The sequence below is a fragment of the Phaseolus vulgaris genome, chromosome 5, assembly GCF_000499845.2.
Source record: "Phaseolus vulgaris cultivar G19833 chromosome 5, P. vulgaris v2.0, whole genome shotgun sequence".
In the NCBI taxonomy this organism is placed as follows: domain Eukaryota; kingdom Viridiplantae; phylum Streptophyta; class Magnoliopsida; order Fabales; family Fabaceae; genus Phaseolus; species Phaseolus vulgaris.
The window spans coordinates 9528399-9543894 of record NC_023755.2 but is presented as its reverse complement, the minus strand read 5'-3'; the positions used below and the strand labels follow the sequence as shown (position 1 = coordinate 9543894).

General features: G+C 45.2%; 1 protein-coding gene across 1 annotated transcript; it reads right to left on the bottom strand.

Moving 5' to 3' along the window:
• Positions 1–9320: 9320 nt before the first annotated feature.
• Positions 9321–11561, bottom strand: LOC137833937 (uncharacterized). The gene has a single exon (XM_068642007.1). It carries the CDS (start codon positions 11559–11561, stop codon positions 9321–9323), a length of 2241 nt encoding a protein of 746 aa, XP_068498108.1.
• Positions 11562–15496: the final 3935 nt, after the last annotated feature.

Sequence of the window (15496 nt, the reverse complement as noted above, 5' to 3'; positions counted from 1 at the left end):
GGGTGCCAACTCATGCGCCCCCAACTTCTAGTCACTCACCTTGGGAGTGTATCTACATTTCTCTCGTACCATGCACGTGTTCTCCCCTGGGCGTGGCCCCCTCATGGGTCGTATCTGTCCCAGGGTTTCCCAGCGGTGGCATGGGTACTTCACGAGTTAGGTTGCTCCCTACTGGTACTAGGACTGTGGCCTTGAAGCCACCTTTTTCTTTCTCTTTGTCGCCATTCTAAACTGTCAAGGAGGCCTGAGCCCTCCTTGTGATGTCTTGACTCGGCTATGTCTTATCTTGGTGATGCCTTTACCTGGCGACGCCTTTCTCAAGCGATGCCTTTACCTCGCGACGCCTTTCTTGGGCGACGCCTTTGCGAGGCGACACCTTTCTTAGGTGACGCTTTTGCGAGGCGACACCTTAACCTGGCGATGCCCCAAGCGGTCAACCTGTTGACTTTCTTTCCCTTCTCTGGGGCCCTCGGGCGGTCCCACAATGTGTTGACTTTGACTTTGACTTTGGTCAACGCCCTGGGACGGTACACAAGCCCCCAGTCTTGAGCTGATAACTTGTGTTCAGCGAAAAGACTAAGGCCTCGCCCTATTGTCCACGTGGCATTCTGATGACGTGTCATTCTCTGATCAGCTGACGTGACATTTTCCGTACCGCTAATGTGACGTACCTTCGAGTGCTCTGACGATGTGACATTCTCTGAGCGAGAAAGGTGACGCTTTGGGTCATGCTCTAATCTCGTCACACGTGGCTCAATCGCACGGTCAACGCTCGGTGCCCTTTGCGCTTCAAGTTAGCGCTTAATCCTTCGACACGTGGCGCGATCCAACGGCTGAGGGTGCGCGTCGTTAGCGCTTCTTGAGTTAACATTATAACTTTTGAAAACGCGTGCTCGAGTCACTGTTTCATTCATCTCTTTGCACTCTCTTCTACTGTTCATCCCTTCTCTGAAGCCCTTGCGATTCTCTGCAACTCTCGTGTTCTTTCTCCTTGTGAAAGCTCTCGCCTTTCTACACACCAACCTCAAAGGTATGGTTTTTCTTTCTTGTTTGCTCTTGCTCGTTACTGCATTAACCTCATAACTGCCTCGGTTTGCTTTCATTTCCGCGTCTCTGTGTTTTTCTTATTTCTTCGTTTTTCTCCGTTCTTCTCTTTTCCGCGTGGGTAGGATTTTCTAGGGTTTTCTCCCCCCTTGCCTCTTCGAGCCCTCTTTGCTGAACCTTTACCTTTTCTTCTTTCTTCAGCTCTTCATCCATCCATGAAGCGAACAAAAATAACACCCAATCCCCCTCCCCCAAGGGTTCACTACAAGGCCCTTTATTCGTGGGCTTCCGATGAGCTCTTGAACGAATGCACAGTTTAACTACCGTTGAAGACGTAGAGAATCATCTGGGTGACTTGCGGTTGTATAACTTCAACGCCTTCTGCAAAACCCATGATTCGCATATCTCCATTCGTCATGGCACCCCTAGGGATCCAGTTTGCGTGGACGACAGGTCCAACGGGGGAAAACCCTTCTTCTTCCTTTACCAAGCGGTATTCAAGCGCAACGGCCTGCGCCTTCCATTCACGACCTTTGAGAGGGAGTTGCTCACAGAGGTCAATGTGGCCCCTGCCCAACTACATCCCAATGGCTGGGCCTTCGTCCAGGCTTTCCAGATCTTATGTGGGTACCTGGGCATCCCTCCATCAGTGGATGTTTTCCTTCACTTCTTTGAAGTGAAAAAGCAAGGGAAAAGTCTCTGGGTGAGCTTTTCTGGGGTCGCTAGCAGGATCCTCTTTACCCTTTTCCAAAATTCCTTCAAAGGTTGGAAGGGTAACTTCTTCAGGGTGTGTTGCGCCAAGTACGACCCTACAGCCCTGGATGGCTTCCCCCTATACTGGACGGAGAAGCCCAACCCGATCAAACCTAAATCTTTGGACGAGTTGGCCTCTGTTGATAGGGAGGTGTGTGTGGCGTTAGCTGGCCTGAAAGTCGTCTTCCACACCCCAACATTGATATCTCGCAAATTTAAGGCCAACGCTCTCTTTGCATATTTCGGTAGGGGGTTTCGTCCTTTACTTGTTTTCTTCATATCTGATTTTTGGTCGTGCTCTAATTATTGCAAGCAATGTTTATCTGTTCTAACCCCCACGTGTGCTATTGCTTTGTGAATTTACCTTCGTAGCAGAGCGGAATCCTGTACTTGTCCCTGAGTTCGAATTTTGATTCTGTGTTTCCATGCCTCGCCCTCCGCATTTGACATTTCTTTCTAATTAATCTTTTGTTGCTTGGTTTGCTCTGGTGCAGCATCAGTGATGGATTCTGCAACACGAGCTGACTTGGCCAGATCTCTGAAGGCTCGTCTTAGCGCGAAGTCTGCAAAGGGCGGCACCTCCAACCCTTCCCCCCTTAAGTCCAATTCATCACCACCATCACATTCTACCGAAACGCCTAATTCCCCCCATTCCCACCAAACACCAAACTCTTCTCTTACATCGCAAACACCTTCCACAGCCCAAACACCCCACTCTCCTCCAACACTTCAAACACCTAGCTCACCTCTTCCCATTGCTACAGTCCCACTGGCTGCAGCTAGTGCTCCCTCCGTAGCCCCTCCCGACAAAGGCAAGAGGGTTCTTGTCGTTTCTTCCGAGAATGACGACTCGAATGTGGGGCCTGCTTACAAGAGAAGGAGGACCAATCGAGTCGTCCACTCGCGCTCTTCTTCGTTAATCCAATAGCAAAGAAGAGATGATTCTTTGACATTCTATGGACTCAACTTGAGTTGGAGATAACTTAGGCACTTATAATAGAATTGGATCAAGGTTTTATGTTTCAAGAACTCACCAAGACTTGCACCAAACACCAAACTCATATGGAGGAGCCATCTATTGTCAATTGAACTGAACAAATTGTGTAAAAATGCAATTGCACCGATTGAAACTCTTAAGAAAGCATAAGAACCAAACAGAATATGAAATGAAGCTATAGAACCGAATCAAAACAGAAACAAATGAAAACTGCCGAACATTAGTGCAAGAGAAGGAAGATGAACCGAACAAAAGAAGCTAAGACATGTTTATGCTTTGTATGATAATGGAGATGAAAGAAAGAAGAACTTATGGAGATGGATGCTTTGGTTTGATGATCACGCCACTTAGAGGATGAAGACTCCAAGATGAGTGAGCTAGTGCCGCCACTTGAGAGAACCAAATGCACTCAAGATAAGACAAGGTGAAGGAGAAGCAAGCTCTCACAAATTCTCTCTCAAATTGAGTAGAGTTTCTCTATTACAATTTTCCAATCTACATTTTACAAGGTAAGCACCTTTATTTATAGCCTAAGAGGTGCTGAAATGAAGAGCTAATTAAATTCAAAATTCCCCCCAAATGACATAAAAGTGGCGCCAATCCTAGAGCATGAGGAAGGTGTGACTTCCTCTCTTGGTTTGGCACCTCCCTATTACGCCTACACCCCTGTACTAAGCTCACACCCCCCAAGCTTCCTACTATTTTCCTAAACTAAAGACCTAAAGATGCTTTTACAAAAGAGGTTTCTTCTGTTTCCCTCTAAGCACCTTCAAACAAAGATATTACAAAAAGAGAGAACAACCTCCCATTATTTCCTAATGCTTTGAATTGACTTCTTGTAAGCCTTTGAGGTGGGCTATCAACTCCATGAGCGTCTAGTACTTGAGCCTCTTCCTCCTCTTGTCTTTGAGTATTGGCCTCCATTTGGTCTTGAACTTGGTCTCCATCAACAAGCCCCCTAGCGCCACATCTCCCCCATGCCAAACAGTCCAAGATGAAGGGGTGGTGGAGTCTATGCCTTCATCAGCACCAATACCAGCACCAATCCCAACATCAACAACAACACCAACGCCGACCGCCCCAACAACCACCCCAGAACTCATAACAATTCCCCCTCCCATCATGCGGTTGAGCTTTAATGATAAGCTGTCGCCAGGTGAACCTTCCGGGGTGCCACGGTCAGAGAGCATGCCTTGTACCTGGGTGCCTTCTTGGTCGTTGCCCTTGAGTGGCATGCCCAAGCAAAGTCCAAAGCTGTCGAGGCGTGTGCGCTTCAAACCCTCCGACAGGAAGTGGCCGCCCTGAAGGAAGAGAAGGAGAACTTGTGCCACAGCTGGGCGTGCCAGGAGGAGGTCTACAAAGCCTCCTTGAGAGATGCCCGACAGTCCAACGCGGAAGCCTGCAAACGGCTCACTGAGCTCCTTGAACAGGTAGCGTCTCTTCAGTCCAAGATCGTCGCCCTTGAAGCGGTGATGAGAACCTCCGAGGCACAATAGAAACTACTTGCTGATCAATGTGCTGCTCGGGGACAATCGCTGAAGAAGACCGAGGGGGAGCTAGCTGAAAAGATGGAAAAACTCAACCTTCTCCAAACCGAGCATAATCAGTTTCAGACTGAACTGAACAGGCTTCAAGTGGAGAAGGAAGCTCTTGAAAAGCAGCTAGCCTCTGGTGACTCCACAATTGAAGAGCTGGAGAGGGCAAAGGGGGAGCTCATTGCAGAGAGGGAAGCCCGAGACTCCACCATTGCAGAATTGGAGAAGGCAAAGGGGAAGCTCATTGACAATATGGCCGACACCTTTGCAGAGGGATTCAAGGAGGCTCTAGCTCAAGCTTCTTGCGAAAACCTGGGAATTGACATTTTCAACTGCAACCCCTTCAACCATATTGTCGATGGGAAGGTCGTCCCCCTCGACCTTGGGGAGTGAATCGATGCACATCTTGAGCCCCTTCCCTGTAATTTTGCATGTACATTTACTTGTAACACTGACAATTGGCTCTTGTTTAAATATTTATTCGCCCTCTGTCTTTATATCCTTGCTGCTTTATCTTCTCTGGTATCTTGCAACTTTTATTACTCTTTATCTATCTCTGTTTTCTTTATCCCGTCAAAGGAGTAATTGGTAGCTTCTTCCGACGCGTGATTCATCGTTTTACCCCTTTAGGTAGCACGTAACTTCCTTTTACTCTCCCTTCCTAAGTCGTGACGCGTACCTTTCCCTTGATCTCTTCACTAGGAAACTTATTCGGTCTTTGTATCTGCGAGGAATCTTACTCACGAAAGCATCGCCTTTTCCGTCGTTGCCCACGGGTAAAGGAGGATTTAGCTTCGCATATTTCTCCTACCTTTGGTAACCCTACGCTTCCCTCCTTCATTTCCTCCTTACTTGTTCTTGATCCCCCAATCGCTTACTACCAAGGGTATCGCTGGCTTTACCATTGCTTAGGGTGAAAGGGGTCTCACCTTTTTCTTTTGGGCCTCGACATCGCTCGAGAGCGAGGAGGGCTTATCTCAACTGTATTGGGTGCCCATGCTCGAGGAGGGACCTGCTCTGGGTGTCCTCAGCATATCTAGACACTTGGAGAAAAAGTCGCGCTCTTGTGCCCACGCCCATGGAGAGGCCCATATAATCAGCACCGTATCGTCCATGGAGTGTCTAAAACACCGAGGCAATTTAGCCTTTATCTCTTTGCGTTTGGTGCCCACACCTGAGGAGAGGCTTACTAAAGCAACGCTGTATCGTCCTCAGGGTGTCTAAAACACCAGACACCGGGGCTAGCTATTCATACCTGAGAAGGGGGCGTCCAGAAGGAATCCCCTCACCCCTGCTCAAGGACTAGACACCTGGATTTTTAACTTTCTCTGGTATCTGGTACCGGGGCTAGCTATTCATACTTGAGGAGGGGGCGTCCCGAAGGAATCCCTTAACCCCTGCTCAAGGACTAGGCTCTCGGATTTTACCTTATACTGACATCTGTTACTGGGGCTAGTTATTCATACTTGAGGAGGAGGCGTCCCGAAGGAATCTCTTAACCCCTTCTCAAGGACTAGGCTCTCAGATTTTAACTTATACTGACATACCTGTTATCTTGCTCTGTGTCTGACCTCCGCTCCTTTTTTTTTTGGCGATACCTACCCTTGGAGACGCCTTATCTTGGCGACGCCTTGAATCTTTGTTTTTGTTTCTTTAATCTTTGATCTTATATGAAAGAGAAAAGTAAGGCAAGAAAATCTTAAACTTATTTTTTCTTTATTTGGGTGACCTCATTAAAAATCCCCCGGGAGGGAAAAAGAGTGTCTCCTTTACAAAATTTCAACTGAAATAAAACTTTAAATTCGCCGCATTCCAACTACGTGGGATGGGGCCCCCTTCTAGGGTCTCTAGCTTATACGAACCGTTCCCTTTGGCTTTGGTCACTCTGAATGGTCCAGTCCACTTAGGAGACAACTTGTTTTCCAACTCGTAAGGGTGAGCCTTCCTCATGACCAAATCACCAACTTGAAACTGTCGTAGCTTCACCTTAGAGCTGTACTGACGCTCTACTCTTCTCTTCACAGCCTCAGCCTTAATTTTTGCCTCTTCTCTGGCTTCATCTATTAGGTCCAGGTTCACCCTCCTTTCTTCGTTGGACTCTTCTGCCACGAAACCTAGGAAACGAGGCGAGCTCTCGTGGATCTCCACTGGAATCATGGCGTCCGATCCATACACTAGGCTGAAAGGCGTCTCCATGGTGGAGGATTGAGGCATGGTGTGGTAGGCCCATACAATCCTTGGTACTTCTTCTGCCCACGCCCCTTTAGCCTTCTCTAATATGCATTTCAAACCCCTCAGCAAAACTCTGTTTGCTGACTCGACCTGCCCATTTGTTTGGGGGTGTACGACTGATGCAAACACCTGCTTGATTCCTACTTCTGTGCATAGCCCCAATTGTTGGCTCGCGAACTGGGTGCCATTGTCCGAAATGAGACGCCTTGGCACCCCAAAACGACATACAATGTTTTTCCAAACAAAGTGTTATACCTTGTGCGCAGTGATCTGTGCCACTAGTTCGGCCTCTATCCACTTGGTGAAGTATTCGATGGCCACGATCGAGTATTTCATCTACCTTATCGCCAATGGGAACAGGCCTAAGATATCAATTCCCCAAGTATGGAAAGGCCATGGGCTGTATATGGATCTCAGTTCCTCTGGCGGCGCCTTGTGCCAGTCAGCGTGCATCTGACACTGCTTGCAATGCTGGGCGTATCGCACGCAATCCTCTCTTATTGTTGGCCAGAAAAACCCTGCACGTATTACCTTGGATGCCAAGGACCTTCCTCCCACGTGGCTCCCGCAAATACCTTCGTGGAGCTCAGCCATTATCCTGGTGCACTCGTTGCCACTCACGCACGTCAAGATGGGGTGCGTAAACCCGTGCCTGAATAATATCCCATCTACTAATGTGTACCTTACGGCGTTCCTCTTAATCTTCTTGCCTTCTTCCGGCTCTGCTGGGAGGATTCCGTCCGCTAGGTATCTTCTTTAAGGGGTCATCCATGTGTCGCCTTCCTCTAAAGCACACACTTGTACACCGTTTTCTTCTTCTGGCGAGGTCGCATAAGTACTAATGCTGGGTGCCCTCGCGGTATCTTGACTCAAAGAGCGATGACTCCTTGGTTTTCCTCTTGTTGTACTAACGTGAAGAACGTCCACCCTGTTGTCTGCAACAAACTTTTGCGACGTTTTGAGGGTCTCTTGTATTACAGTCCTCTGCCTTCCCCCCTTGCCTGAGCTGGCCAGCTTGGCGAGTAGGTCAGTTCTGGCATTCTTCTTCCTAGGGACATGTACCAGCTCAAACGCAACGAAAGCTCTTTTCAACACCTCGACGTACCTTAGGTAGGCAGCCATCTGTGGGTCCTTTTCCTGATACTCCCCTGTCACTTGCCCTGTGACCAACTGTGAGTCACTCTTCGCCAGGAGGCTCTGAGCACCCATTTCTTTAGCCAACAGCATCCCAGCAATCAGCGCCTCGTACTCCGCCTGGTTGTTGCTCGCTTTGAAAGCGAAGCATAAGGCTTGCTCGATTAACACTCCATTAGGCCCCTCCAAGATTATTCCAGCGCCACCCCCTTGCTGGTTGGAAGATCCATCCAGTAAGAGCATCCACTGTGACCTTAACTCCACTTCTTGGGGGTCCCCTCCTGGTGAGAGCTCTGCTACGAAATCGGCATAGACTTGCCCTTTAATGGACCCCCTGGGTTCATACTGGATATCGAACTCCGACAGCTCCACCGCCCAGCGAACCATCCTCCCTGCTACATCTGGCTTTTGAAGTACCTTTTGGATAGGGAGGTTTGTCATCACCACCACCGTGAAGCTGTGGAAATAGTGGCGGAGCCTTCGTGCTGAGAATACTACTACTAGCACCGCCTTTCTCTAGTGACTGGTATCTCAATTCTGGGCCTTGCAAAGCCTTGCTCACAAAGTAAATGGGCTTCTGCACCTGTTTTGTTCCTGGACCAGCATAGAGCTAATCGCCCACTCAGTTACCGCAAAGTATAAGCGGAGGGCAACGCCCACCTGCGACTTGCAAAGCACCGGTGGCGTCGCCAAGTATTCCTTCAACTTGAGAAACGCTGCTTCACACTCATCTGTCCATGCGAAGCGGCTATTTCTTTTGAGGCATTGAAAGTAAGGATGACCCTTCTCCCCTCCAGCAGATACGAATCACGATAATGCTGCCATTCTCCCCGTCAGTTGTTGAACTTCTTTCACTGAGGTTGGGCTCCTCATGGTGATGATGGTTGCGCACTTGTCAGGGTTTGCCTCTATCCCCCTCTATGTGAGCATGAAACCTAAGAACTTTCCCGCCTCCACGCCAAAAACGCACTTTTCTGGGTTTAGCTTGAGGTGATACTTCGATATGGTAGCAAACAGCTCTTCCAGATCAGCTGCGTTTTGCCCTCTCTCGTGTGAAGTTACCACCATGTCATCTACGTAGGCCTACACGTTCCTTCTCAGCATGGGTGCAAGGACTTTGTCCATCAGCCTCTGGTAGGTGGCACCTGCATTTTTCAACCCAAACGGCATCACCTTATAACAGTAGTTGGACGTCTCTGTCATGAACGTCGTTTTACTCTCATCCCTTGGGTGCATCTTGATCTTATTATAACCTGAGAATGCATCCAAGAAACTCAGCATCTTACAGCCCGAGGCGCTATCCACTAACGCGTCGATGTTGGGTAGCGAATACGAATCCTTCGGGCACGCCTTGTTCAGATATGTGAAGTCAACGCACATCCTCCACTTCCCATTCGCCTTCTTCACTAGAACTACGTTGGCTAACCACTCAGGGTATTGTATCTCCCTGATGTGCCCAGTGCTGAGCAGCTTTTGTGTTACTTCCTTCACGACGAGGCATCACTCTTCGTTGAACTTCCTCCTTCTTTGTCTCACAGGGCGAACCTTGGCGTCCATGGTAAGATGGTGGCAGAAAAAGTCTGGGTCGATACCTGGCATGTCCGCCGCAATCCACGCGAAAGCATCTAGGTGCACGAGATTACTGCGGCTACCTCTTCTCGTTCTCCTTGGCTTAGCAAGCGTCCTAATTTGAACACCTTACCCCCTATCGGCCTTTCTACTATGTTATCTTCTGGTCGGGGTCGCTCATTCTGCACATTCTCTGGAAGAGACTCATTCGTGGAGTTCTCTTCCATAGGCGTCGCCCCAACGGATGCATCGGGCATTGCCTCCTCTAGCTCTTGTTCTGCGGGTGAGGTCCCTCCGTGTACTCCTTCCATTGGCGAGGAATCGCCGTTTCTTCCTTCTGTATGTGCATCTTCTATGGGCGTCGCCCCCAAGGTGGCTTCGACCGGCGTGGACTTCGCGAGCGTCGCCTCTTTCAACAACTCTAACTCCATTTGCGAATCTGAAACGAGTGGTCGCTCGATCACCATGACCACGCCTCTCTTTGTCTTTAGGCTATTTTCATAGCACTTACGGGCCTCTTCTTGATCTGACTTAATCACGATCACCTTGCCACTAAGATCTGGTAGCTTCATCTTCATGTGGCGCGTGGAGGACACGACCCTTAATCTGTTCAAGGTAGGTCTGCCTAACAAAATATTGTAAGCTGAATTGGCGTTAACCACCAAGTACCGGATGCTCTCAATGCGTGATGCCACTCCATCAGTGAATGTCGTCCTCAGCTCCAAGTAGCCACGTACCTCTACTGGGTTATCTGCAAACCCATACAAGCATCCAGTATAGGGTCTCAAAAGGTCGAGGGACAACTGTAGCTTATTAAAGGTCGACCAAAACATGACGTCTGCAGAACTGCCTTGGTCGACGAGGACCCTATGTACCTTCCTTCCCGCTGTGACTATTGAAATGACCACTGGGTCATTATCGTGTGGGACGACATCCCGCAGGTCAACCCTTGTGAAAACGAGGTCTGACTCCCATGGGTCGTCTGGAAATTCCTCTGCAACTGAACTTACTGACCTCACATATTTCTTACGTTGAGAGGCAGTGGGTCCTCCTCCGGAAAAGCCGCCAGAGATGGTGTGCACTTCTCCGTGAGTTGGGATTTCATGTGCTTGACCTTCCTCTGGTGTCGCTGTGGCTGTGGTTGCAGTGGACCCAGCGAGATAATCTTTTAAGAAACCATTCTTCACAAGCTCATCCAACTGATAGCCCAGCGCTAAACATTTGTTAATATGGTGTCCGAATGCTTCGTGAAATTCGCACCATGATTCCTTGTGAGGTCTCAGTACCTTGTCAGACTTCACTGGTGGCCTCAACCTGTCAGCTATGTTGGGCACAACGATGAGGTCTTTAAGTTCCACCACAAAGTTATGCCTTAGAGGTCTATTGCCCTCTCTCCTTCCTTCTGATCGACCCCTAGGTTGGGTTCTCCTTGTCTCATAGGTACGCCTCCTATCTTGATTCTTTCTTTCTGTAGTGGCTTCGTGGACTCTAGCAAGATGTGCGCGCATCTGCGCTCTTGGGCGTGCGGGCGCAGCAGTCGTGCACTTCTCGTATGCCTCGCCTTCAAAGGCAATGTGTTCTACCGCCCGACGCCTTACTTCAACAAAAGTTTTGGGGCGGCTACGATTGAGCGACTTGTTGAAAGATTCAGGACACACCCCCTTCCTGAATGCGTACACGATCATAGGTTCGTCTGTGGTACCCACCTTCACCACCTGCGCCCCGAAGCGGCTTATGTACTCTTTCAGGGTCTCCCCTTGATACTGCTTCACGTCGAATAGGTCGTATGAGACTGGGGCTGGGGCCCTGTTGGCTAAATACTGCTCTCTGAATAGCCGCGAAAGCTGTGCGAAAGACGTGATGTGACCCTCTGGGAGGCTGATGAACCAGTCCATGGCCATCCCAATCAAGGTGCTCATAAAGAGCTTGCATCTTACGACATTAGAACCGCCTACCAGCATCATCTGGGTGTGGAACGCAGTGAGGTGTGCCTCAGAATCCTCCATCCCTGTGAAGATTACTTTGGGCCCCGTGAATGTGTTGGGGATTGCTATCTCTAGGATTGCCTGTGAGAATGGTGTTGAGAATTCTATGGGTGGGGTGGCAGTCTCAGGTTCATCTGCGTCGCGCCATCCACGGCGTAACTCCTCGTTGGCGCGGTGGAGCTCATCGTTTCTCGCCTGAGATGCTGTGAGATCCGTCTGCATGCACTCTTGCTTCGCTTTCGATGCTGCCATTGCTTCTTGCAGCCCTTGCATCATGCCCATGAGTTGTTGCATGGTCATCTCTTCACTCATAGCGCGTGCGATTTGGGAACTGAAACTGGGTTGGAAACTGCAACTACAACTAAAAAACTGTGTGATGGGACTGACGTTTTATATCGGCCCCACGGTGGGCGCCAAATGTTCTCGCCGGTTGACCTGGGTTGTCTCTGTGCGGGGCTCGTCCTCACGAGCTAGGGCACCTTCGTTCTGCTCCGTCTGTGAATACCTGAAAAGAAGTGAACAAAGGGGCGCCCTCGCGGCCGTTTGCACTCCGACGATCAAGTCAGCTAGCGAGAAACATAAAAAATGACGCACCTCCGTACCGAAACACCGTAAAGAATGCTCTGGAGGTGGTCGAAAGATAACTGAATCACTGAAACGGTGTTGCCCTAATCGTCTTGTGCACACAGTGGGTGCGTCGCGAAAACAACTAGGGTTTGTGCTCTGTGTAATGTTGCGAGAATTAGGTCAAAACTCGGATCCCCTTCAAACGTCCCCGGCTCCCTTTTTATACACCTTTCGCATTTAAAACGCGTTAAAGCGCATTGAAAGCGTATAAAAATATTCCCTGGAACGTTCGAATCTTAACCGAATTAACGCGTACCTTTGCGAACTTTTAGGAAAACCTTGATGTTTTCAGTGCTTATTGCCACGTGTTCTTCTGACTTGATCGCGACTCTTCGTGGAGGGCCCTACAGCGCCGTAACCCAACTTAGGGTTAATCCATCGTGCAAACCCTCCTTTCTCAAAGTGCATTTGGCGCAAGGGGGTGACTTTCTGGGTGCCAACTCATGCACCCCCAACTTCTAGTCACTCACCTTGGGAGTGTATCTACCTTTCTCTCGTACCATGCACGTGGTTCTCCCCTGGGCGTGGCCCCCTCATGGGTCGTATCTGTCCCAGGGTTTCCCAGCGGTGGCGTGGGTACTTCACGAGTTAGGTTGCTCCCTACTGGTACTAGGACTGTGGCCTTGAAGCCACCTTTTTCTTTCTCTTTGTCGCCATTCTGAACTGTCAAGGAGGCCCGAGCCCTCCTTGTGATGTCTTGACTCGGCTATGTCTTATCTTGGTGATGCCTTTACCTGGCGACGCCTTTCTCAGGCGATGCCTTTACCTGGCGACGCATTTCTTGGGCGACGCCTTTCTTAGGCGATGCCTTAACCTGGCGATGCCCCAAGCGGTCAACCTGTTGACTTTCTTTCCCTTCTCTGGGGCCCTCGGGCGGTCCCACCATGTGTTGACTTTGACTTTGACTTTGGTCAACGCCCCGGGACGGTAAATTTATAAAAAAACTTTCTTTAATTTGTACAAAACAATTAAATTCAATTTATTCAACAAAAATAATTCATTTCATTTATACAACAAAAAGTTATTTTAATTTATACAACAAAAAGTTATTTTAATTTATACAACAATAACTTAATTTCATTTCTAGAACAAAAAATATATTTAATTTATACAACAAAAAATATATTTAATTTATACAACAAAAAATATATTTAATTTATACAAAAAAATAAATACATAATTAAATTTGCTATCACGAATATAATGAATTCTATTATTGAAATTGCTTATGAAACTCTCCTTTAGTCTTTATAATCGAGTTTTTAGTTCAACTCTTACCTTATTAACTGCAATAAAAAAACATTAGTACATATACCCTAAATCCAAAATGTCAATGGGCTTATAAACTTATAATCCAAAATCTAATGATCAACTTTATTCCATGATTCTAAATTCATTACATCCTAGACTCAATTGACATTGAGGTATACATGTTACATTTATTAAGAACTAAGTCTACTAAAATTACTATGTCAAAGACCTATTATTCATGCAATGACAATTGTTTTACATGATACAACATTTATGATCTTTAATACGAGGTTAATGACATACAATAAAATAACCTAAATCTATAAATATGTTATTTAATGCATTGGGAAACTCTATTAACACACTTATATGAAATATTACACATGAATCATCTCGTGACTCAAAACTTACTATATTATTATGTGTTTCAATTGGAAAACACAAATGTCTTTTTGGAGATTATATTTAATAACTATAACAATTACATTATAAAACATGTGATCAAGTTTAGGGTAATTTAAGAATTAAGCATAAGTTACTTACTCACACACTTAGACTTAATATATATATGTTTCTATCATAAATATTCTCTATAAATCTTTAAAATGATCTTATGTTTTATTTATGACAAATAACATTCTTTAAATCACAATGGATATCAAAGTAAAATCAACCGTTCATTTAACCATTACACAAATATGACATTCAAATTTATTGAAGTTATCAATAAAAAGTTTTATCTCACTTTTTATTTTCTTAACTTTACTTTCAGATTTTAAGATAAAATTACTCTCTATTTTAAATACCTCCATTACATTATACATTCATTAATTACTTCATGTTAAATTCATATTCCTAAATTTATGTATATTTTACATAATATTTTTAAAATTTAAATATGTATTTTTTTTACCCAATTATTATTTTTCTACATCTTTCAATTCTTTATAAACTTTATAAGATAATTTCTTTAAATAATTTTAAATTAAACACTTAATCAATTTAATAAATTTAATTTAACTAATTTATATCAAAATCTAAATACTTATTATAATATTATAAATGAAATAAAATTAAAATAATTTTTTTTAAAAAAATTAAGTATTTAATATAACATTTATAAATTTAAATACATTTTTTTCTTTTACTCAATTATTATTTTTTAACATTTTTCAATTCTTTTTAAAAAAATTTAAGATATTTTTTTAAAATAATTTAAAAACAAACACGTAATCAATTTAATTTAACTAACATATACAAAAATTATTAAAATTAAAAAAATTATTATAATATTAAAAAAAATTAAAATAAATACAATAAACAAGTAAAAGTTATAATATTTAGCTCAATCTTTGCGTCGGTCATAGCCCACACACACTGAAATTTTTTATTTATTTATTTAAATCTCTACCTGCGTCCGTTATGCGTCAGATTGCCAAAAAAAATTACTTTGCGTCGGTTTTGCGTGGATTTGGCCCACGAAAACCGCATTTACACTTAGTTCACGCATACATATGAAAGATAATTCACCGTTTTCTTGCAGTGAATTTAAACACGAACAAAGTTATTTTTGAATGAAGCATAATATTATAAATACTTGTGATGAAATTACATTATTAATAAACATTGTAAACTTGATAATGCAGTTCATTAAGGAGATATTGAATCTTTATAGTAGTGTTTGGTCCCACAACGAGGTCGACGTCTTTTCCATAATGGATTTCTTCGTTGTCATTGTGGTTCTTCTTTTGATGGTGGAGGTTGTTCTGATTGTAGAGATTGAAGAGGGATTGAAATGGCTTGTACGAGTGTACATCACAATTGGGAAGTGCAGTTGAGGGTGATCCTAGTTCAATATGGAATTGCTGAGGATGGTATGAAACCATACGCTGACACATGTGTTGTTCTATACGTATCAACATGTTTGCCATAACTTGGCCAGAATGTGATGAAAATTAATGTCTTCCTGCTTCTGTTGTTGGTTCATGTTAGGGTGTCTGAAAGTCTTCAAAACTATGACGATGATGTTTTGCATCACTAAAAGATCGCGATGTGGACATAGCAGGTGTTATAGAAGGTTACCAAAGACAATTTTTTCTATCACATGTATATCAAAATCTGGAAAGAATATATTAGTTCAATAAAAAGAAAATGGAGGTTTACACCTAACAAATGTAAAATATATATATATGCAATCCCTCAAAATAAGGAAAACAAAGAAGAGGATGATCAAGAAGCATTTTAACAAGGATTGGAAAGAATGTTGGAGCTACTTCAAGACCAATTACTCATTTTCTCTTAATGAAGCCTTGTCATGGGACAACCTCTTAAAACATCCATAACATAAGTTTTCAAATTAGTATGTTCTC

Excerpts from the sequence above, each read along its gene's own strand:
- LOC137833937 (XM_068642007.1), bottom strand. The coding sequence starts at position 11,561 with ATGAGTGAAGAGATGACCATGCAACAACTCATGGGCATGATGCAAGGG.